Raw genomic sequence first — 23,494 nt, forward strand, 5'->3', positions numbered from 1 at the left:
CGTGAAGAGGACGGGCCCAAGGAGAAGAACCCGGCATCGGCGCGTTGGTCTTAGTGGGAACCTCGATTTGTGATACCGTGAGAAGGTACCAGATGTTCCGACTTGGCCCCAGATGTTGAAGGGTGGCAGTAGTTTAAATGGAAACACATTTCACATTTTTATTAGGGGAAAGAATTAAAAAAAAAGATTTCCAATATTTAACTTACGCAAGGCAATATCAAGAAGGTCTCATATTCTATCCAAGAAGACTTCTAAATAACCCTTCCTCCAAGGGCTTTAGAAGCACAGTTATACAATCACACACACACATGCACGTCTATATATAAGCACACACGCAGACACAAACACACACACACACACACACCCACCCCCCCCACACACACACACACACACACACACACACACACACACACACACACCCCCCCACACACACACACACACACACACACACACACACACACACACACACACACACCCCACACACACACACACACACACACACACACACACACACACACACACACACACACACACACACACACACACAAACACACACACACACGCACATTGCTGTACGTTGCCTCCCCACCTGGAATAGCTTAGCTTAGCTTGTGGCTCCCTGTCCTTACAGTTCGCATATCCACTCACACAGCAACGCTGGTGTCTATTAAAACCGCGCAGGGAGTCCCTCCCCCATGGGAAAGTGTCTGTGATAACCCGGGTAGCTCACACCACAGGGCTGAGGGCATTAGCCTGTCTCTCTCCTGATTCTAAACACAAACACCTGGGCTAATCTGAGCATGAGGGGAGTAGGGAACGGCTGGATGGATGAAGAAGTACATTGGATATGAGCTGGCCATGTGGTGAGCGTTCATTTACAATACAGGCGGTCATAAATCTCGGCAGGGCACAGATTTACGAGCTGAAGGCTCAGATGTCTGGAAAACCTATGCAGATCCAAAAGAAAACCGGATTTAGATGTTGATGAATTGGTTCTGTAGGACTACGTTCACAACTGCAGCGCTTGTTTCTTAAGGGTATTTGTTTTTTAAAGAAGAAAACAATTCTTCTGCAGAGAAGAGCAGAATTCGATCATACTTCAACAAGGTGTTAATAGAATAAATTAATTCATGACATTTAAGCAAACACCAAGATAGATACCCAATAATGATCCAACACAGCAGTTCTTACCAGTGGAACAATAGCTAGAATTTGTATGGATATCCAATCTGTGTGAGTTAAGGTTGATTATCCTTGAATCTGGATTCCAAACAGCAGAGACGATCAGGCACTAGGACCTGCAGGATTCCTCACCAGAGGCAGAAGTCAAGGAACTTCTCTCATCTACTTTTCAACACAATCATCCTTCTTGCAAGTGCAGGGACCAGAGAGGATTTTACAGGACGAATGACGACACAAGTCGGTCTCATTGACTTATCCTGGGAACACCAACCCATCCTGGAATATTCTCTCAAGCTGACCTGAACACACTCACCTTCTGTGGAAGAGCCAGGACGGGGTTGGCTAAAGAGGTGAGAGACTTTACTGTAGCTTTAACCAACGATTCAGCTCTGAACTAAGCAGAATTATCCTCAAGTTAATTCTTAGATGTTCACCTTTCAAAGTTTAGAGTTTTAAAACTGGCTATTAATCTTCACTATTTACTAAGAAGGTTAAATAAGTTTGACATGTCTTTACCACACGAGCTGGACATTTTTGAAAACGTTCAAATGTTGAGTCCCAGAAGTCTACTTTGATGAAGGCATCTTTCCAAACTTCGTGGCCCTCTTATCTAAGCAGGTCACTGGGTGACGTGAGGTTCTGGAAAACAAATGTTCCGTTCGGAGAAGCCATGGGTAAACTATGTCATGTCTGTCGAGTCTTTAATTGGAAAAAGAAAGAATGGAAATGAAAGGGATACGATTTCAAGGGACCCTATCATTGCTTTTCATTTGTTACACTAACAATTCAAAAACGTTCAGAAACACATTTGATTAGGGATGAATATTCCATGATAGGCATATATATCTATTTATATTCAACTTTAAAATGCCCAGCAAAGAAAATAGACAAATATAGTTATTCTGATTAACTTTGAAGCTGAACTTAACATAAGCATAAGTATAATTAAAACTATACAATTCACAGTAAAATGTTCTTTCCCTAAAGCAGTTCATTCACTGTGTCACTCTATTGAACCACAAAACTCTTTAAAAGTTAAAGTTATTTTCATGGGGGGAAAAAAAACTCTTCAAATGAGATTCAACATTTGATCCCTAAAAACATCCGCTCGCATCAACAACAAGCGACGTTTTCCTCTCCATGTATCGATTGCTTGCGCCTCACATGCCTGGCTGACAGATGAAGCCCATAGGTGCTCCGACATGTAGAGTCAACACCTCAAACGTCTCCCACTCCTTAGCTCAGGAGATGCAGCTAATCCCTTCTGTCCCTCTCCTATCCATGTGTGTGTGATGTGTGTGTGTGTGTGTGTGTGTGTGTGTGTGTGGGGGGGGGGGGGGGGGGGGGGGGGGGGGGTGTTTGTTTGTTTGTGTGTGTTATGCGTGTGTGTCTGTGTGTGCTCCCATAGGCGTGTGGGTGATATGCGTGTGTGTGGATTCTCCCACGTGCATGCGCGCGTGTGTGTTTGTGTGATATGTGTGTGCCTCCACGTGTTTGTGTGTAAGCGTGTGTGTGTGTGTGTGTGTGTGTGTGTGATATTTGTGTGTGTTCATGCTCCCACGTGCTTGTGTGTGTTTGTGTGTGTCTGCGTGCTCCCACGTGTGTGTGATTGTGCGTGTGTGTGTGTGTGTGTGTACGTGCTCCCACGGGTTTAAGCGTACGCATGTGTATGTGTGTGTGCGTGCGTGTGTGTGTGTGTGTGTGTGTGTGTGTGTGCATGCTCCCACGTACGTATGCGTGTGTGTGTGTGTGTGTGTGTGTGTGTGTGTGTGTGTGTGTGTGTGTGCACGCTGCTCCTCCATTGAAGCAAGGTAAAGCCATCAACGGGCAGGATGGAGGGATGATGCTGTGGCCCCCGAGGGGGGAACAGGGGTGTCCCTGGGTCATTTAGGCTCCAGCAGACTAATCAAGCAATTAACCAATTAACCAATTACCTGCTTAGCAGTATCCCAAAGATCTGCTTTCCGGATTAAGCTGTGGAATTGCGGTATTTAAAAGCTGGGTGACTAGCCTTGTATCCTCCGATGACATATTTTGCTTTCCGGCATTCAGTGTGTTAATATTGTGGTATATTCTAGGGAAACATAACAGCGGTATTCGTATTTGGTCCAAGGAATTTCCCCAAAGGCACCCGTATTCAGAAGCATGAAGTGCATGTAGATATATGTATGCTGCCAAGGTGTGGTGTTTTGGCTTGGGATGGGGAGATATTGTGCGTTTGTCTTTCAAACTAGTGTCTTTCTACTACTCTGGCTTGAAATTAATGAACACATTACACACCTAGTAAAAGTAGAGTGATTCAATTTGCCGGGGTTGTGTTTGTGTGGGTCAGAAGGAGATGTGAGGGGGAGGGTATATTGCAGGTGAGGAACATGAAATACAAGCACCCCCAAACACTGTCACTGGGGAAATCTATACCTGGTTCATCATCGCCTCACGCTGGGATGTGTTTTATGACGTCTAGGGAGGGATGCTGGGTGAAATGTCCCCAGCGCTAGGGCTAGGCGATTATTCGAATTTTGATCGTGGTTTAGCGTCAAACGATCAGAAAATTAACACAATCAAGTTTTTCGATAAAAAAAGATAAATAATAATAATATCTATATTTTTTAATTTCATCTTTTATAGAAAGGGCAGAACAGCTGGATACATATCTTTAGATTTTTTTAGAAAAAGAAAAATTTTCTTTTTGACCATTTTGTGTTTTTTTTTTAAGGCGAAATTTCAAAGTTCTCAGTTCCAAAGTTGTTTTTGGGAGAGAGATGCTAAAAAAAATTTCAAACTCAAAAATAATCATTTGAATAATGGTGATTTTAATATTGATCAAAATAATCGTGATTATGATTTTTCCCGTAATCGAGCAGCCCTACCCAGCTCTGGATTATATTTCTGTCCATACATCACTGCGGGGGCTGTCACATCCTCATTGAGCGTACCGTACAAATGTATGGTCCTGCATTCCACAGAGCTGCTGTTGGGGTGTTGTCTCAGGTTCCTGGGGATTGACACTGACTTTGGATGACACATCATGTACACCTCACTCACCTAGCGATCTCTGACCCCAACTCTTTAATCCTATTATTAATCCTAATCACTTGGCCAGAGGACAGTGGAGCTTGACCAAGGTGTGTGCTGTATTTATGTCATGTATATCAAATGTTTTTATGAAATGTTAATATTTATCATATATCGTGTTTTGCACCCATGCATCGATTAAACTGTATTCATATAGCGTGTACGAGGCGCTTGACAACACCATGAATACAATGAGTTGTTTATCCCAGATCAACATTTGAGGGATGTGTAGTTTAGAGGGACAGTAATAATGTGTACAAACATGGAAGATAGGTACAGCAACAGTGTGTCGAAACATGGAGAATAGGTACAGTTATCGTGTGAACAGTAATAGTGTGCATAAACATGGAGAATATGTACGGTTATAGTGTGTTTAAGCATGGAGAATATGTACGGTTATAGTGTATGTAAACATGGAGAATGGGTAAATTAACAGTTTGTATAAACAGGGAGAATAGGTACAGTTATACTGTGTATAAACATGGAGAATAGCTACAGTTATAGTGTATATAAACATAGAGTGTGTACAATAACAGTGTGAATTAACAAGGGCTGTCGAGGTTGTGTGTATAGCCATGCTGTGTATCTCACCGCAGGTTATTGTCATCGTGTTAAACCCAGTGTGAGACCACGGTGTACCTGGGAAACACCGTCTGTCAGTCCCCTCCTGCCAACACACACCTTTAGATTCAAAACAGACTTCTCCCAGTTCTCCATCACTGGCGGCAGACGCTATCGATGACCAAGGACCCCACAGGCCTTCCAGGGGGGAGCGGTCGTCGGTGAAGCCATGGGAACAGACCCGTGCCTGCTCACCTTTCTCTGGGTCTCCAGCGTGCGAATGAGTAGCCCCGCAGCTAGGAGAGAGAGCGGGTCAAAGCAGCTAGGAGAGAGAGAGTCAGAGCAGCTAGGAGAGAGAGTCAGAGCTAGGAGAGAGAGAGGGTCAAAGCAGCTAGGAGAGAGAGAGTGTCAAAGCAGCTAGGAGAGAGAGAGGGTCAAAGCAGCTAGGAGAGAGAGAGTCAGAGCAGCTAGGAGAGAGAGAGAGGGTCAAAGCAGCTAGGAGAGAGCGAGTAAGAGTAGCTAGGAGAGAGAGTCAGAGCTAGGAGAGAGAGAGAGGGTCGAAGCAGCCAGGAGAGAGAGAGTCAGAGCTAGGAGAGAGAGAGTCAGAGCAGCAAGGAGAGAGAGAGTCAGAGCAGCTAGGAGAGAGAGAGAGTCAGAGCAGCTAGGAGAGAGAGAGTCAGAGCAGCTAGGAGAGAGAGAGTCAGAGCAGCTAGGAGAGAGAGTCAGAGCCAGGAGAGAGAGAGTCGGAGCAGCTAGGAGAGAGTCAGAGCTAGGAGAGAGAGAGTCAGAGCAGCTAGGAGAGAGTCAGAGCTAGGAGAGAGAGAGAGTCAGAGAAGCTAGGAGAGAGTCAGAGCAGCTAGGAGAGAGTCAGAGCTAGGGGAGAGAGAGTCAGAGCCTGGAGCTAGGAGAGAGAGAGAGTTAGAGCCCAGGAGCTAGGGAAGGAGCCAAGTTATTGTAAGGCCACACAGGCATTCCGTGTGTTAACAGACCCATAATTCAAACCCTCGCCCTGAGAAGCCAACCGTAAGCCCACTCGCACTTTTTCCACCACAGCCGCTATAAATCATGTGTTCGCTACGACACACAGAACGTGTTGCCGTATGTGGCCCGGGTTTCACACTCAGGTTAGGCTATTCATGGGTTTAACGCATTGCATATTTGGGTCAGAAATGGGATGTGAATGATTTGATATTGTTTATTGTCAATGTGAGAGAGTTATGCTTCATAGCATGGTGTGGAAAGTCGCGGTCTTTCCCATCGACATCATTAGATACTCCCTTTTCGATCAGGGAGCAGATTTGGACCCAATTCTTTGGGAGGAGATGCTCACACTAGACATGCTGACAGGACTAGTGGGAACTCAAGTCAAACAAGGCTTTACAAGTGAGGCTGATAACAATCAAAGCATACGATCGATATCGTAGTCCCTACACAGATTTCAGCTGCTTCCCAACCGACTCTCTTTACAAGAGGAACTGCCCAGTGCAGTGCGGAGCGTCAACGGGAATCAGAACACAGGCTCCGTAGACTTAAGCACGTCAAAAATGATCTAATTTCATCTTCCTTCTTCCATTGCAACCTCGTCCGGTACGGAGGGAGGAGACAGAGGCCACGACCCATTTAATTCATCATCATTAACGTCGTTTGACGTGGTTGTGAGTTCCAGCGCACCTCCACCAAACCCTCTGCCAAACAGACGCGCAGAGCCAGGACATGCGGTTCATCTCAGGCAAGCCCTGCCCGACCTCTTGCCAAGATTTGTGCAGCTGCTTTAAGAGCATAATATAAACTCTGTGTGTGTGCGTGTGTGTGTGTGCGCTGCTGAGTGTGTGTCACCAGACAATGACTACAGAACGGTCGCCCTTGATGCTATGTCACGGTTGGTTGAGCGATGGCTCTGCCTGTCAGTTGAATGTATGGATGGGCGTTGTGTGCTGTACGGCGCTGCTCACACCCAACACCCCCCTCAGACCGGAACGAACCAGTAATGAACCAGTGATGAACCAGAGATGAATCCGTCCTTGTGTTTCCATTGGGCTCTTCACATTTTTGTGCCGTATCAGTGTAGGGTATCGTATTCAGTGAACCTAGAATGGTTTTCACACCAGCACTGATTTTGCTTGTTTATTTAGGTTGATGTGTTGCGTTGGTCACTTGGTTTATCTAAGCTTAGCAAAACACTTCACAAGAGTTTCACTAGACTCCACAACTTAATGAAGATTGGCTCTCATTAAGTACGGATTAAAGGTAGTTTCCTGTGACCTTTGGAACAGGAAGTATAACCACATGATTTCCCGGCCAACACCCCGGGTAACACTATGATCCCTTCCTAGAAAGAGTCGGGTTGCTAATCCCGAACCCAAACCCGTCCGAAACAACCACCTGTAAAACCCGATCCAGTCTGTGGTCTCCAGCGAGCGGCCGGCTGTGAGACGTCTGGGATTCCGCTGCGCTTCACAGTGAAGACCCGGTTAGTTCTGGGCGCCCGGGCGTTCCGCTGAGGTTGAATAGGGCCCCCCTGCCGTCGCGCTGTACGGTCTGGGCTGGCTCGGCTAGGGTTTCAGCCTGGTCTGGACGCTGGCCCTCACTCCGCCAGACACTCTTTCACACATCTGTCCAGTGATGGAATCAGTCTGGATCCAGCCGGGGCTCCACGGCCGCCGGTGTCTCCCGGGCCGCGGCCATAAAGCCTGCTGTCTCTTTCCTTCAAATGATTTTCCGCATAGTTGTCTGATAAGAGACACAGAGAGAATTACCTCAACGAGATGCAACAGGACGGCTGTCAGAGAAAAGGGAAATTATATGCTTGAATAGCACGCGATTATCCATTTTAAACCGCGCCGTTTGACTAGAGGCCAAATCACAGAAGGAGGATATTTCAATTCCCCCTCGTCTCTGAGACATGCGGGGGCATGCGCACATCAACGCAGACCTGTATAAATGTATGCCTGAGTGCCCTTGAACAAAGTGGATCCGGTTTTGGACTTGTGTATGATACATACCGTTCAGAAGAAAGTGGCTCTTCCTAAGTGCAGCCATTCCAGTAAACTGTCCTGTGTTTTGTCATACCGCTGTATGTGTTGGCGGTATCCATGGAGCCTCCAAAACAGAGTGCTTAATCATGGGTGTGCTCCCGAACAATTAGCAAAAAGAACGCCTCGTGCTAGCGACTGCTTCCGATGCGTATTGGGCCACAGAAAAGAATGGCATAAAATTATAACCTGAATGAGTGTTAATTGAATCATACAAATTCACAATGCATTAATTGACAGCTCTGATTGTTTAGTTGAGTGTTGATTCTTCAGATTCTTATATTTGTTGTGGGCTCTTATGCTGGTATATGTTAAAGTCAAATGCCAAGCATATAATTGGAAAGCGATTTATACCTGCGGAACAACATTTGAGTTAACTGTAAGAAAGGGGGGAAGCAAACTCCCATCAAGACGTCTTAGTTTGTGTTTGATTCCTTTTTGCCCACCACCCGGGATTAGCCGTAGCATCCTGGAGGTGATAGCCAGGCACCAGTGATTAGCACGTAGCCTTTCACTTCAAGGTATTAGCTGACAAGCCAAGCCTGATCAAAGGTTTTTGGCAGGGCATCAACAACAGCATGAGGAACGGTTATTATGAGTATTGTGTTCATTGTGGATGTTTATTTGTGTGTTTATTGTTTTTACATACTGTAAGCGTCTGTCTAGAAGATGATTGATTGAGTGTGTCAACAAAGATGCAATCTCTATTGATCTATAATCTATTAATAAAGCAATAGATTATTACAATGACTTTGTCTGCACCCATGTGTGAGTGGCGTGGTGTGTGTGTGGATGTGTGTGTGTGTGTGTGTGTGTGTGTGTGTGTGAGTGTGCTTGTTGTGTGCACACACACACACACACACACACACATGTGTGTGTGGTCTCTGTCAATGAGACACACACCAACACTGATGCCTCACATTGTGTGTATGTGTGTGTGTTTCTGTCTATGTGTTTGCGTTTGTTTTTGTGTATGTGCGTGTGGTGGGTCTCTCTGTGTGTCTGTGTGGTCTCACTCAGAGATGCCAAAACAAGCAGTAGCAGAAACTAAGGATGTGTATTCTCTGGAACCGATCCGACAGGAGAGGCGAGGCTGGAGAATGAACTGACAGTCACCTTTCCAGCAGACCAGACTCCTCCACAGTTATTCACAGTTATTCTCGAGGACTAGAGTCCTCCACGCAGTTATTCACAGTTATTCACACAGTTATCCTATTTAACTTACTGTCTGGAGGACCAGAGTCCTCCAGACAGTAAGTTAAATACAGAGGTGTCCACTATGCAGTGAGTTATTCTAGAGGCGTCCTCTATACAGTGAGTTATTCTACAGGACCAGAGTCCTCCAGACAGTTTGTTTTTCCTATAGACTACAGTCCTCCACAAACCATGGTTCACATCCAGTAGTCCATCTCCCACTCCATAATATCGTGATGAGCTTTGACGAGGAGCCAAAGTAAATTGGCCACGGTTGTAAACGGCTTGATGGCAACCGAAGTTCTGCTGGATTACAATCACCTGCTGCCGTCCAAGGAAACGCTAGCTCTGATGCTGGAGTTTGAATATATTACTGTAGTAAACATGCACAAGCCAATTCGGGTAGGTACACATCTATTCAGTTAGACTATGCTGCAGTTATAATTATGTGACAGCACACGTTGCACAAAGGACCTCCAAACAAATCCAAACACTGTCCCTTTGCTCTTTGAAACCACCAACAACTTCCGCAAATACCCTCCATCCGTGTTTTATATTGCGGTTATCCAGGTCACCCAGAGACCTGCATCCTAACAGCACAATCTCTTCTTTCCTTATTTCCAATCCCAGCGCATACAGCTTGCCCCTGGGTTCCATAGTGCATCAACCACACGGTTGCTGTGACTTCAAACTCCGCACACTGCATTTCTGGCGAACAGCAGCGTGCAGGGTCGGGGCGACGGCCTGCGGTCTCATCCCACCCTCACAACCCCTTCGTTACCCTCAGGCCCATCCCCTCACCGGCATAACAAGGTCCGTCCAACCTCCACACCCGCGCCTGGTTCTGGAAATGGGTCAGTGTGTTCCCACTGGGAAGGGGGTACGAGGAGGGGGGGTACACACCGGTACTGGTAATTAAGCAGAAACAGAACCCCAGTAGAATGACGCCATGGGCTAGGGCTGGCAGCCAAGGTGATCAAACCTCATCTTATCTCGGTGACGGGCCAATGACAGTCCACGACAGTAAATCCCTCAATGCTGCATAGCTTTCATTCCTGGGGAACCTATAAGTACCCAAGGTGTGTGTGTGTGTGAGTGTGAGTGTGTGTGTGTGGGTGTGTGTATATGTGTGTGTGTGTGTGGAATGGGGTGGGGTGGGAGGGTAGTTTGAGTACAAAGCTCTGTTTCATCCACTGTGAGCAGTTTCGCACAAATGCCCAAGGAGAGGAGCGAAGAGGAGGCGCACGTCCCTCTAAGGCCCCCCCACGGTGGCGCTACGATACTCAGTGACCCCCACCCACCTGCTCCGTCTTTCCCGAGGGTCCGCCCCATCGCAGATCGGCTTACTGGGCTAGTGGACTGGGGGCCACTGGGCCTGAAGTCTGAAGGGCTGAAGTGTGTTTCCCGGGGTGTCCTCCACCTGTTACTCAGCACAGGGGGTTGTAGGGTGGCTGTTCAGGGCCATCGGACCGTGTCCCAGAGCAGGGCGGATGGGTCAGGTCAGGTTCCCCCCCCCCCCGCCCAGTCCAACCAGAAGCCACTGGGGGAGGATGAGTGGTTTCTGAGAGCAGTGAGGAGTATTGTATGTATTGTATGTGTGTGTTTGTATGTGCTTGCCTGTGCATGCCTTCATCTGTTTGTGTGTGTGTATGTGTGTGCAGTATGTGTGCTTGCCTTTAATGTCTGTTTGTGTGTGTGTGTCTGTGTAGGCATGCCTTTATTTGTCTAAGAGTGCGTGTGATTGTGTGATTGTGTGTGTGTGTGTGTGTGTATGTTTGAGTATGCATTTGTGTGTGCATGTGTATGTGTGAGCAGCATTTGTGTGTGTTTTTGAGAGAGTGTGTGTGTTTGCATGTCTGAGTATGCATCTGTGTGTGTGTGTGTGTGTGTGTGTGTGTGTGTGTGTGTGTGTGTGTGTGTGTGTGTGTGTGTGTGCATGCTGGAGTACGCGTGCATGTGTGTGTGTGTGTTTATGCGTGAGCATGCATGCATGTGTGTGTGTATGTGTGTGTGTCCGTGAGCCCGCCTCCTTCCCTGCAACAGGGTGAGAATCCACAGTCCTACGGAGCAGTGTGTGTGATCTGCTTTATGATCCACTGCCCGGTAAACCTTACATATCACTCGTTGTATACCTGTCCCCTGGGCTGGCAGACAGAACGACCAGGAGAACGGACCATTCTTTATGGAGCTGTCACGCCCCCCCCCCAACCCCCGTATGTCCAGAAAACATATAGAGGATCAACGGATCCAGGGATCAGACCCTGCTCACCATAACCCGCGTGCCGCGCGTGTCTGGCTGCGTTCGGAGCATCTGGGTCGTGTCCACTTGCGGAAATAAACACATTAACGTTGACACCTCATTTACCAAAAAACCCCTTTCAAAATATTTATAGCAGGTTTACAAGTGTTCTCTTCCCGCCTGTATCTCTCTCTGTCCACCTGTCTCCCTCTCTCTATCTCTCCACCCATCTCTTACCCCCTCTCTTTCCTCCTGTCTCTCTCCCTCTCTCCACTTGTCTCTCTCTCCCCACCTGTCTACCTCCCTCCCCCTCTCTCTTTCTATCTATCTCTCTCTTTCCTCCTGTCTCTCTCTCTCCCTCTCTCAACCTCTCTCTCTCTCTCTACCTATCTGTCTCTCCAACTGTCTCTCTCTCTCTCTCTCTCTCTCTCCACCTATCTCTATCTCTTCAACTGTCTCACATTCTCCCCTCCCTTTCTATTTCTCCCCACCTCTCTCTCTCTCTCCCTCCCTCTCTCTCTCTCTCTGTCACTCTCTCTCTCTTTCTCTCTCTCGCTCCCCCCCTCTCTCCCTTTCTCCCTCTCTCTCCCTCTCTCTGTCACTCTCTCTCTCCCTTTCTCTCTCTCTCTCTCAGTCCCCCCCTCTCTCTCTCTCCCTTTCTCCCTCTCTCTCTATCAATCTCTCTCTCTTTCTCTCTCTCTCTTTCTCTCTCTCTCTCTTTCTCTCTCCCTCTCTCGCTCCCCCCCCACTCTCTCTCTCCCTCTCTCTATCACTCTCTCCCTCTCTTTTTCTCTCTCTCTCTCCCTCTCTCTCCCCCCCCCACTCTCTCTCTCCCTCTCTCTATCACTCTCTCTCTCTCTCTCTCTCTCTCCCCCCCCCCCCCCTCTCTCCCTCCACAGGGGCTGAGGGGAGATAAACCAGAGAGAAGATCAGCCATCAACAGTGACTGGGGCCCCGGGCCCAGGGGCCAAGATGGCAGCACTCCAAGAACCTGTCTCCTATAAACACGCTGTGTAGCGGTTGGCCCCAGGGCGCCGGTTCCCGTGGATACACGATATAGGTACAACGGCACTGTATATATACTGTACGCAACGGCCTTGTGCCTTCGAGCAAGCACCGCTCAAATCCCAGGCTGTAATCGGTCCGGATCCTCAATCCTCCTTAATTATCGAATTCCTTGTCTGCTGAACCCTTGTTGTTCCGTGATCCCTGTGTTTCGGTTTGTTTATAAAGGCCCTGCAAAGGTCGACAGAACCCATAGGTCTACTAGGTCGTGGTAAAAGGAACCTGTGGGCTGTTACGCCACAGAACACATCTGCAGATAGACTATCAGGTTATTGATCGTTCAGTCAGGTAGCAGACTTTATCCGAGCCAAAGAACACATCTGCAGATGGATGATCAAGTTGTCTTCAGATTATTGACTATTTAGTCATGTCGCAGACTTTGTCCGGGACGTTTAGGGACGTCCCAGAGCCCACAGGTGGATGATCAGAGCCAGAACCTGTGGACTGGGGGTCTCTCCACCCTGACCGTCGGTCACGCGCCGCTCTCCGTGAGACCCTCCCACCAGGAGGTCTGAGTCTCTAACCGCTGTTGCCCTTCACATTTACATTACGGGCATTTAGCGGATGCTTTTATCCAAAGCGAATTACAACGGTTCACGCACACATTCACACACCGATGGCGGTGTCAGCAATGCAAGGCCACAGCCAGCTCGTCAGGAGCAGCCAGAGTAAGGCGTCTTGCTCCGGGACACCTAGACGCTCAGCTCAGAGGAGCCGAACTAGCAACCTCCCGGTTACAAGTGAACCCGCTCTACCTCCTGAGCTAAGGCAACCCCTTGTTTCCCTCCATTCTCCCCACACCAGGTGTTTCTCCCATGAGGTCGTCGATGCTGGCCTGGCTCCTCTTCATCAGCTCCCTTCAGGCCATCCCCGCGGGGGGCTCCTCCTGCCCGGACCACCGTGTCAGGACCTCCTCCTCCTCCTCCTCCTCCTCCTCCTCCTCCTCTGGCGCCTTGCCCGTCGTGGACGCCAAGCTCTTCACTCGGCGCCGCCCCCGCTCGCCGCGAGTCCTCTTCAGCGCCCAGCCCCCGCCCTCCGCCCCGCCCGGCGTGGGCGTGAGGGCGGGGTCCGGGGGGGGCCGTCCCTCGCGCTCCGCGGGGGGCCGGACGCGGCGCGTGGCGCAAGGGACGGGCCCGCACCGCGGCGTGTTCTCGGTGTGCGACAGCGTCAGCGTGTGGGTGGTGAACAAGACGCACGCCACCGACATCTCGGGTCACGAGGTCACCGTCCTGCCCGACGTCAACGTCAACAGCGTCAACAAGAAGCAGTACTTCTTCGAGACGTCCTGCCTGGGCGGCGGGGGAGGGGGGATGGCGGGCGCGGCAAGGGGCACGGGCGTGGCCAGCTGCCTGGGCATCGACGCCCGCCACTGGAACTCCTACTGCACCAACTCACACACGTTCGTGCGGGCGCTGACCACGTACCGCAACCTGGTGGCGTGGAGACACATACGCATCAACGTGGCGTGCGAGTGCGTGGTCAGCCGCAAGTCCTGGGCGAAGTCGTGACGACTGCCGTGCGCGTCGCACACACACACACACACACGCACACAAACTGTTGACACTATACTTAAACGTGGTTGTGTCCGTTCCGTTTCTATGAAACTGACCCAAAGCCATCACCTCATCCTCAGCACAAAGGGAGCTATTTAATATTTCACATTTGACCTATACTGTCTATGACTATTTTTAACATTGGACTCGTTTTGGGGGCATGAAAGGGTCCATTCTTACCACCTGGGACCCCCATTGTCCTTCTGGTGCTGCTCTACGGTTTTCTTGCTGCCACGGAGTAAGCTGAAAAGTATTTTAGAACAATTCAATTTTGTACTATGTCCGGTGTTAACATATATTTTTCATGATCTGACATAATTGATGATATTGTTATTTATTAAACATTGAAGTTGATTATCCCGATGCATTGTTGCTGTGCAGACGACGAATGAGCCGTAGAAGCCAAACAAGAAGGCAACAGTGCCCTCTTGTGTATTGAATCGGTAGTGAAATACATGAATTAATGTTAGTCATTACAGTTTTTCCAATCGTTGAAACACATTCCCTGAAACCACAACTACATTTTTCAAAACTCTACACACAAAACTTAATACAGTTAACCATTTTGTCAAAACTGATCTTTCCACCAAAACGATTAACACAGCTATCACATGACCTCTTACAGAGCATCAATTACACACTGGTGTGATATATTTAAAACACCACCATCAAAAAAGCTTCAGGAGGCCATGTTACATATGCAAATGTATACAATTGTGTAGAAATTGTTTCCTTTTTTATAGTTTAATAGGTTGCAATTGTATGGTACATACAGTATGGCTGTTACCATATTGTAATACAATACTATGAATATATCATATAAATATTGCGTTGAAACAATTGTATCAGAATTGGATACAATGCATGTCTATCCAATGAGGTCCAATGGGCTAAACTCACAACCCATCTTCCCAGAGTCATACTGGACTTTTGATACTGCAACAGAGTGGTAGGAATACACAAATGTTACCTATAAACTCACTGATGAGTAAAATGAAAAACATTACAGTAAGAAAATGTTTAGACCGTCTTTTAGGGGATGTAATGATGAAATCAGTGCACAACTACACAAAGTTAACAAAGATAATATTTATTTATACCTGTAATACAGTAAAATGTTCAGCTGACCTGACTTCGAAAAAAGTCTTTCGTAGGCCCAAAAAAAATAAAAATAACAATATAAAATGTGGTGAAACAGATCTACATGTAAACCAGTCTGCATCCCGCCTCCAATCCTGATCAGGCCAGAGGTCTGTGTCAAGTTTGCTAAATGATGAGCTTAAAGTTTTCTGAATTGTGTGCATAGTTCCCTTTTTTCTGTGAATGCAATGGAGGAAACTGTAATTAACAAAGAGTTATTGCCGTATTATGTATTATATGTATTGGCCTTATGTATAGGCATACACCTATACTATATGTGTAGATACCAAGGGCTGTTTGATGAGAAACATATTTGAATAGTAAAACATAATTTAATATAATCACTGGGAACAGTTTTTTAGCGTAGATCATAAACGGTATGCGATAGGCATGAAATGTCTAGAGATCGGTTTTTCCCTGCAGTTTTCGATTATTAATTAATATTCAACATCGGTGAAATTGGGGCAGTATTGCAGAGAAATTGGTTACTTATCACCGAGAGGTTCCAAGGTTTGAAATCGATCATCTGTATCATCTTCTAGTTTTTTGCGTTCATAAGTCATGTATATGAAGTCATATTTACGCAAACGTTTCTCATTGGACGATCTTGTCCAATCAGAACGCGGGGCGGAGTCTCTTCACATGCTCGTGCCTTTTTACAACGCTCTTGCCGGTTGCTGTTGTGCAACAAACTGGCTTTAACTCGATCAATCGGTGGGTGGCTGACGGATCGGTGCTTTCATTTAGCGTAATAATTCTAAAGAACACAAAAAACAAAATGGACAGAACGGTCAGCCTCCCGAATCAGCCTGACAAAACCGCTACAGGTAAGAAAATAAGGATCCGTGATCTCAATGCAATAATGAATTGATCAATACTTTCCTGTAAGGTATGTATTCGCCCTTAACACATGGGACAAGTAGGACTATCTACAACCAGGCTTTTATTTGAGTAGCAATGAATAACGCTGTCAACACGCGGAATGATCTATTTGGTTCCAGAACATATGGGGTTCTGTAACTTGTCTCGATGGCTGGTCACATAATCACATAGTCACATAGTCACATAATAGTTGAATGGGGGCATGCTGTTTACTAAAGTGCGATCAAATAAAGGGTATTTCTCTTTGGAGTGACAGAAGATAGTTTCGGAAACCAAACTGCAATACAGGGCAGTTTCAGCGGTATGATCTGTGTATTTGTATTGTCATGTGTCCTGACTGAGCCACAGCAGCTGCATGTCCAGCGTTACCTAACTTCAGCCCCCTGCTATTTACGTTTGTTTACATTGAGTTACACCCCATTACCCACTTTCTAATGCATATCCCCGTTTAGACTGGTTAGCCCTCCTCCACCAATGCATTTCATATGCGATTATTAGCTCTATATCTTTATTTCCTGCTGTGATTCTGTTTAAAACTGGGTTTAAATGGCTAAATGGCCATCATTGTAATGGATGGTTGTGGCTCTGACTTGCTTTGCAGTGACTTTGGTGGAGAGCAGCAGCGCCCCCAGTGGCCTGGAGCTGGTCAGCGCCTACCAGACCAACCGCCTCGGAGAACCCACCGACCTGGTGTCGCTGGCCGAACAAGTGCAAAAAGTACATGTTTATTTCTCTGCGCTTTTAACCGCGTGATTAAGGCAGAGGGAATATAATTTATTATAGAATGTATGAATTATCAAGAATGGCTGCTATTACAAGCAGCAAATATTGATTGATTAAACTGTGGAACTTGGGAGAAATAGCAACTTTAATTCACATATGCAACTGACACATTATTACAAATTTCTCTTTCTTTCTGGCCTTGCATTAAACCTTAACTTCAAAGGTGAGCATATGACCACTCCCGAATATGAAGGGAATTTACCTAAATAAATCTGAAATAATCTGTAATAATAATAACTGATGCTGAAATGACCAAAGTGCTTCTAATGACGGCTCACTTGATTGTTTGCATTGGTGTCGTTAATTTGGTGGCTTACTACAATTTAATATTTTGAGATTTATTAAAGGCTTGTAATTATCCATGCGCTCCTGGGTATTAATCGAGTTATACCATGGCTTGTTGTGTTTGCTTTTAAAGGGAGATGATTTCATCAAAGCTAACGCCTGCAACAGGCTGACCGTGATCGCGGACCAGATCAGATACCTCCAGGAGCAGGCCAGGAAGGTAGGCCTTCGGAACTTGCAGAACTGTGGTTAATTGGTTCAGTTAAGTGTCTGTCACCTAACAGAACCACCTTGACCTCTGCAGAAAGGTCCTTGATACTGACATCGCTTGACGCTGAATACTCATGTCGTACAGGTGTAATAAAAGCTTTTGGTGCCAGGATACATGGTTGTGTTTGAACTTTATATTCCATCCAGAGGTCACCCTCCTCTATATGGAACAAAAACCTGAATATAATCCCTAGTGGATGATAAATGAATGTTGTTTGTAACAGTGTTTGGTTTCTTGTGTCCACTCTTATTGTGAAGGTTTTGGAAGATGCCAAGAAGGATGCAGACCTCCACCATGCAGCCTGCAACCTTGTGAAGAAGCCTGGAAACCTCTACTTCCTGTACCAGCGGCCGTCTGGACAGAAGTACTTCTCCATCATCTCCCCTCAGGTGGGCCTCAACAACCTTTACTCTGTGTATTGCAATCAGCCTGCAAACGACGAAGCCACCTCAAAATGTGACCGGAAATTATTATTTCCTGGCACATTATATATTATGACAATTATCTATGTCAATCCCTAAGGCTATAATTCCTGAAGGCCAATACTGATACTATCAACTTTACATGTTTTACCTGAACAAGGAAATGTGTGAACTATGTGTATCCAAGAGTACCTATTTAGTCATTTTAGGAGACTTTCGGCTCCAAAGCAACAATGAAGATGCTTGGCCCTAAGGCTGAGGCCTCAAAGATGCCCATGCCTACAGGCAGGCTGCAAAAATGAGTGTCCGAACCCAGAGCCTTTAGGCTTGTAGACACGCTGATTACTAGATTATCAGGGCCGAGTGGGTCTTACAAAACGTTTTGAAATTACATGTTACACACACACACATGCTACAGGGACATGTGTGTGTTGTGTTATGTTCAGAGTGGCAGGGTTAAAGTCTAGCTGGTTGACCTTGGAGTAAGTCAATAATGAAGGCCAGAAAGTGTGGGTAGGGGTTGTGTTTGTGTGAAAATGCTGCAGACGTCGGCTTAAACAAAGAAGGTTGAACAGGTTTTACATTAGAGCCGATATGAAATTCGTAAAAAACAGGTGTCACCCTACACTCCGTGTTTGCTGTTCTGCGGGATACTCTGTTGAACTGAAACGGAGGATGCAGGCTTTACTTAAACCTGTTTTCCCCTCTCTGCCCCCTAGGAATGGGGCGCCAGCTGCCCTCATGAGTTCATCGCCGGCTATAAGCTCCAGCACGACATGTCGTGGACCCCTCTGGCGCAGGTGGAGAGGAAGGACGCGGAGCTCGCAATCATGAGCAAGCTGATCAACAGGCAGACCGCCCTGCCCGCCTGCATAGAGCCCAACTTTGAAGGCATCGGAAAGTAACGACACAGCCGGAGAAACTGGACTGGGGGAATAATGGTTCTGAATGGATGAAAATGTTTAAAAAATAAATTTTAATTCATTTTAAATACGTTTTATTTGAGTTCAAAGCATACGAGCTCCGGGATCTGGACTGTGGCAGCAGTTTTGGGTGTCAACGTCTCTCTCGTTAATGTAGCATTGTTAGGATCGGTCTGTTTGAATCACTGCCAAAATCATATTGTCATGAGCAAGTTATAGCTATATTTATTAATATTCATCAGCATTCAACAGCAAACTTTTAGTTTTCTTCAACGGTCAGGTTTAGACATCTGATTGGATCAGGGAGAAATTTTACTTGCTTACTCATTAGTGTTGGTGAAAGGAGACTTGATTATGGTCGTTGTATGTGATGTCATGTCATGGCGAGTAGGTCAATAATGAATTCACAATGTCTTAAGTTGCACAATAAACTATCCAGTCTTAATCGAAAGTAATTTCTTCTTAATTTAAAAAAGATTTTTCACAGCATTTCTTTCACTCATGTTTATTGAGTTAATCAAAGTGCAAACAGTTATCTTTAAATCATCCTACTGGTTTTAAACAAAATGGTCGAGGACACAAAGCGATCGGGGTTAAAAGTATTCAGTCATTAAAAACAGGTGAGGCGTTCCCGTCGCTGTCACGGCGTCAACTGTCCACGCCGTCAAAGTCGTCAACGTCGTTAACTGTCAACGCTGTCAAACTGTCAAAGTCGTCAACTGTCACTGCGTCAACTGTCAACGCCGTCAAAGTCGTCAACATCGTCAACTGTCCACGCCGTTCCGCGCCTCCCAGTCGGTGATGCTCAGCAGGAAGTCGTTGATGTGGGGGAGGAGCCTCCAGTTGTCGGTGGCCATGTGGAACTGCACCGCGTCCTCCTGGGGGCTGACCCTCAGCAGCATGTGCGAGCGGGGCGGGAGGTAGAGCAGCACCTTGTGTCCCGTTGCGTCCCGGGGGTCCGCCACGCGGAACGGGGCGAAGTGCTCCTCCAGCAGGGCCTCAAGCTCCGCCTCCCCCAGCCGTCCGCAGAACAGGCTGCTGGCGCGGTCCGGTGACGCGTCCCCCCCCTCCTCGCCGCCGCTCCCCCCATCGCCGCCGGAGCAGAACTCGTCCCAGAGCCGCTCGAACGCCCGCAGCCGGAGAGCGGGCCCCCAGGAGGCGGGGACGGGGAGGGGCTTGAACAGCTGGCGGAACGCCACGTGGACGTCGGGCAGGGCGGCGTGCCAGGTGAGCTCGTCCTGCGTGGTGAAGACGGCGCTGCAGCGGAGCGTCCCCGGGCACGGCGCCCGCGGCGTGAGTGTCAGCGTCACCGCGGGCGGCGCCGAGGCCCGCTCCCGGAACAGACAGGGCACGCAGACGTCCGCCAGCGCGGCGAAGCGCCCGGCGGCCGGCTCGAAGTGCAGGCGGAGGCTGAAGAGCCGGTCGAAGCCGGCGGGGCCGGCGTCCAGGTACCGCAGCTCGTAGGAGAGGGAGATCTCGGCGGCCGAGCCGGAGCTGAGGAGCTGCGACCTGTAGGACGACAGGACGTCCGCGTGGAGTGCTCCCGGGTCCGCCTTCGCCGCCTCGTCGTCCCCGGGTGCTGGGGTCGACTCTGCCCGGCCGCCCGGGTGGCCCTTGGCGACCAGGTGGAAGACGGGCGCGCGGGCCTTGTGGATGGTCAGTGCGCTGGTCAGGTCCTGGCTCTCGACCACCATGGAGGATAGCGCGCGCTTCTTGTCCTGCCGGTCACCGTTGGCGCCGCCGCCGCCGCCCAGCACGCCGCCCAGCTTCTCCCGGGACAGCGCGGTGAGCAGAGCGTAGTAGAGACGGCCGTGGTCCCGGATGTCCGTGTCGCCGTGGTGACGGGCCACGTGCTGCAGGACGTCGGCCAGCGGGCAGAGGAGGGCGTCCAGGCCCGGGTGCGCCAGCAGGTGGCGACACACGGCCAGCAGGTCGCCACCCAGGCGCCAGTCCTCGCTCCGGGACGCGGGGGACGCCGAGGTGGCGACGGCGAACAGGAAGTCGACGGTGCTGCCCTGGCCGATCTGCCCCTCCTCGGCCACGCGCGCCAGCACCCGCAGGTGCCAGTGGAGGTCCGTCAGGGAGAGGGCGCCCAGGTCGTCCCCTGCGGAGACGGCCGCGCCCTGCAGGGACCGGAGCAAAGCCACGGCCCAGCCCGGCCTCACGTCCTGGGCGCGGTCGGCCAGGTTGAGGACGTGCGGGGCCAGCCGGCTGTGGCGGAGGTAGAGCGCGCAGAGCCGGCGCTGCAGGTCGGCGGCGTAGCGCTCCACGCGGCCGAAGCGGCACAGGAAGAGGAAGGACGCCCGGAAGAAGGTGACCACGCCGCGCCGGTCGCCGCCGTGCTCCACCACGTGCAGCAGCAGCAGGAGGTGGTCCCAGAGGTACGCCAGCCCCCCGCCCTCCTCCTCGCCTTGCTCCTCCAGGTGCACGAGCGCCGACACGTTGAGGCGGGCCAGCATGGTGGCGGGCTCGTCGAACGCGGTGGGCACCAGGGCGGCGGCCAGCCGGGGGGTGAACAGCACGGGCAGGGCCTCCCCGCCGTCGGCCGCCCCGACGGGCCGGTTCTCGGGGAAGTGGAGGAGGCAGTCGGTGTAGAGGAGCTTGGCGGCCGTGCTCATCTGGGGGTGCTGGCAGAGGGCCACCAGCCGCTTCAGGAGGAAGGCCTCGTCCTCCGGGCTGAACAGGCTGTCGGTGAAGGCCGCCTTCATCAGCAGGGTGGAGTGGAACAGGCAGACCTGGAGCACGCGAGCAGAGGGATGAGAGACCGCGCTTCGCTTGCACACGTCACAAAGACTCACTGTTGCACGTTTGGCTCGCTGAAAATGACGCACTCGCGTTTTTTTAAAAAAGGCCGGTAAAGGCTAATGAACGTCACGTACGTGACGTTCATTAGCCTTTACCGGCCTTTTCAAAAACCGATCCTTTAGTCACCTATGAAGTGAGACTGGACCCGCGTGCATATGATCGGCAGGCCAGCCTGCCGGTTGCTACCGTGCACCGGCTGGCCCGGTAGGCTGATCCACCCGTCCGACATCTTAGTGAACACACCCCCCTTGTGATATCTCTATCAGTCAACGCTAAAAAATGCCAAGCAATAGATAATCAAAACAAAACAGGGGGCTCCTTCGAGTCAAGAGTACCTTGCTGGTGCCCAGGAGCCTCAGGAGCTGTGCCTTGAATATCGCCGGGGAGACGCCGGAAACCATGGCGACGACCTCCGTCAGCGCGTGGAGCAGCGCGGCCTGGGACAGCGGCGTGAGCAGGTAGGACTCCTCCAGCAGCGAGGAGAGCACCGAGCGCAGCTCCTTACAGTCGGGCCCGGTGTGCAGCGTGGGCCCCGGCCCCGTGGGCCCCAGCACCGAGGGCAGCGGGGCCGATTCGGGCCTGTCCGTCAGCGCGGGCGATTCGGGCTCCGCCTCCCACGCCACCGCAGCGTTCCCTCCCAGCAGCGCCTTCAGGCCCTCCGGCCCCGCCCCCGCCTGCCGGGCGAGCAGGTGCACGCCGTTCCTCAGCACCACCGCGTACAGGCCGCTCAGGGCCTGGTGGTGCCTGGGGTTTTCCTGCTGCCTCAGCCCGTTCAATAGCTCCAGGTGCTGGGAGAGGAGGCCGGGGCAGCAGGCCTCCAGCTCACGGAGGCACTCGCAGGCCGCGGCCCGCGTGGACCGCAGCGCTGAGGGCACGTCGGCGGGGTCGTGGTACGTGTCCTGGGCCAGCTTGAGGAGGAGATCCAGGAAGTCGCGGGAGGCGTGCGAGTGTGCGCTGACGCAGCCGGTGCTGACCAGCACGGTGGCGAGGGTGAGGAGCAGCTGACAGCGGAACTCTGTGTACTTGGGAGGGCAGTGGGAGAACACGGACATGAGCTCCAGGCAGGTCTCTTCCCCCGTGCAGGCAGACGGGCACAGCAGCGTTGGATGCTCACAAAGCGGGGACAGCATAGTGAGCTACGTCGGGAGAAGAGAAAAATCATTGAATAAAAACGTTGATTGGTTGATTTAGTGGTCTCACAAAAAGCAGCATCTTCTCGAAAATGTACACACCTTTTTTTTTTACATGTAATTATTTGCATGCACTGGACGCTGGGAACCACAACGCGACTTGGCAGCCTTGAATATAGATGCCAGAGTAGAGATCATGAATCTAGGAGTTGTCATGCGCATCTAAGATAGAGCCACTGCTCTTCTGCTTAGAAAAGAGTCAGTTGAGGTGGTTCGGGCATCGGGTAGGGACGCCCCCTGGGCGCCTCCCTAGGGAGGTGTTCCAGGCACGACCAGCGGGGAGGAGGCCCCGGGGAAGACCCAGGACTAGGTGAAGAGAGTATATCTCCACACTGGCCTGGGAACGCCTCGGGGTCCCCCCGTCAGAGCTGGTCAATGTGGCCGGGGAAGGGAAGTTTGCCCCCCCCCCCCCCCCGCTAGAGCTGCTGCTCCCGCGGCCCGACCCCGGATAAGCGGTTTGAAGATGTGCTGAGAGATGAGATGAGATCAAAGAAGTGCAGCTGTGATTGTGGTTTACCTTCACGTCGTAGGTGACCCTTTCATCTCGCTGCTCCCGAAGCAGCTCCACCAGGAACACCTCCGCCGTGGTGGAGGAGAGGAACCGGGAGGGACTGCGGAGGAACGAGGCGACCCTCTCGACCCAGCTGACTGCCATCGTCAAAAATACAAAACCTGAACTACCATCAAGGAGATCAATTCAACGCATTAATCCACACGTCTTTCTACCGGTTTGACAGTGTATAACCCGGCTATATAATGGAATGCATTTAAAATAAATCCGCAGAGTTACTCCTCGCTGGTGAGGAAACAGGAATAAAATACTGATTAAGCAGTGGGTCGATATGTCAGCAGATGTCAGTGACTTCCCTATTATGTCATGTGGTTCTTCTAC

General features: G+C 49.9%; 3 protein-coding genes across 3 annotated transcripts; 2 read left to right on the forward strand and 1 right to left on the reverse strand.

The window, feature by feature from the left end:
* Positions 1-1,453: 1,453 nt before the first annotated feature.
* ngfb (nerve growth factor b (beta polypeptide)) lies at positions 1,454-13,856 on the forward strand (the record flags this gene model as incomplete). The annotated part of the gene is made up of 3 exons (XM_079748061.1): positions 1,454-1,532; positions 12,183-12,343; positions 13,153-13,856. The coding sequence occupies exon 3, from the start codon at positions 13,164-13,166 to the stop codon at positions 13,854-13,856; it is 693 nt and encodes a 230-aa protein (XP_079604187.1). The 5' UTR covers positions 1,454-1,532; positions 12,183-12,343; positions 13,153-13,163.
* A 1,883-nt stretch (positions 13,857-15,739) lies between these two features.
* On the forward strand, positions 15,740-18,618 carry cUnh1orf50 (chromosome Un C1orf50 homolog). The gene is made up of 5 exons (XM_079748062.1): positions 15,740-15,868; positions 16,525-16,640; positions 17,125-17,211; positions 17,520-17,651; positions 18,404-18,618. Exons 1-5 carry the CDS (start codon positions 15,820-15,822, stop codon positions 18,587-18,589), a joined length of 570 nt encoding a protein of 189 aa, XP_079604188.1. The 5' UTR covers positions 15,740-15,819; the 3' UTR covers positions 18,590-18,618.
* A 752-nt stretch (positions 18,619-19,370) lies between these two features.
* On the reverse strand, positions 19,371-23,427 carry ap5b1 (adaptor related protein complex 5 subunit beta 1). Its single transcript, XM_079748048.1, has 3 exons — positions 23,120-23,427; positions 21,748-22,548; positions 19,371-21,342 (listed from the first exon to the last, which is right to left on the reverse strand). The coding sequence occupies exons 1-3, from the start codon at positions 23,255-23,257 to the stop codon at positions 19,372-19,374; spliced, it is 2,910 nt and encodes a 969-aa protein (XP_079604174.1). The 5' UTR covers positions 23,258-23,427; the 3' UTR covers position 19,371.
* Between the last annotated feature and the right edge of the window lie 67 nt (positions 23,428-23,494).

This window comes from Pollachius pollachius (assembly GCF_949987615.1).
Source record: "Pollachius pollachius genome assembly, chromosome: 12".
Taxonomy (NCBI): Eukaryota; Metazoa; Chordata; class Actinopteri; order Gadiformes; family Gadidae; genus Pollachius; species Pollachius pollachius.

Coding starts and splice junctions, on each gene's coding strand:
- cUnh1orf50 (XM_079748062.1), top strand. CDS start 15,820: ATGGACAGAACGGTCAGCCTCCCGAATCAGCCTGACAAAACCGCTACA. Junction 15,869..16,524: donor GCCTGACAAAACCGCTACAG/GTAAGAAAATAA, acceptor CTTGCTTTGCAG/TGACTTTGGTGGAGAGCAGC. Junction 17,212..17,519: donor TCCAGGAGCAGGCCAGGAAG/GTAGGCCTTCGG, acceptor CTTATTGTGAAG/GTTTTGGAAGATGCCAAGAA.
- ap5b1 (XM_079748048.1), bottom strand. CDS start 23,257: ATGGCAGTCAGCTGGGTCGAGAGGGTCGCCTCGTTCCTCCGCAGTCCC. Junction 22,549..23,119: donor GGGTCACCTACGACGTGAAG/GTAAACCACAAT, acceptor CTCCCGACGTAG/CTCACTATGCTGTCCCCGCT. Junction 21,343..21,747: donor GGCTCCTGGGCACCAGCAAG/GTACTCTTGACT, acceptor CGCGTGCTCCAG/GTCTGCCTGTTCCACTCCAC.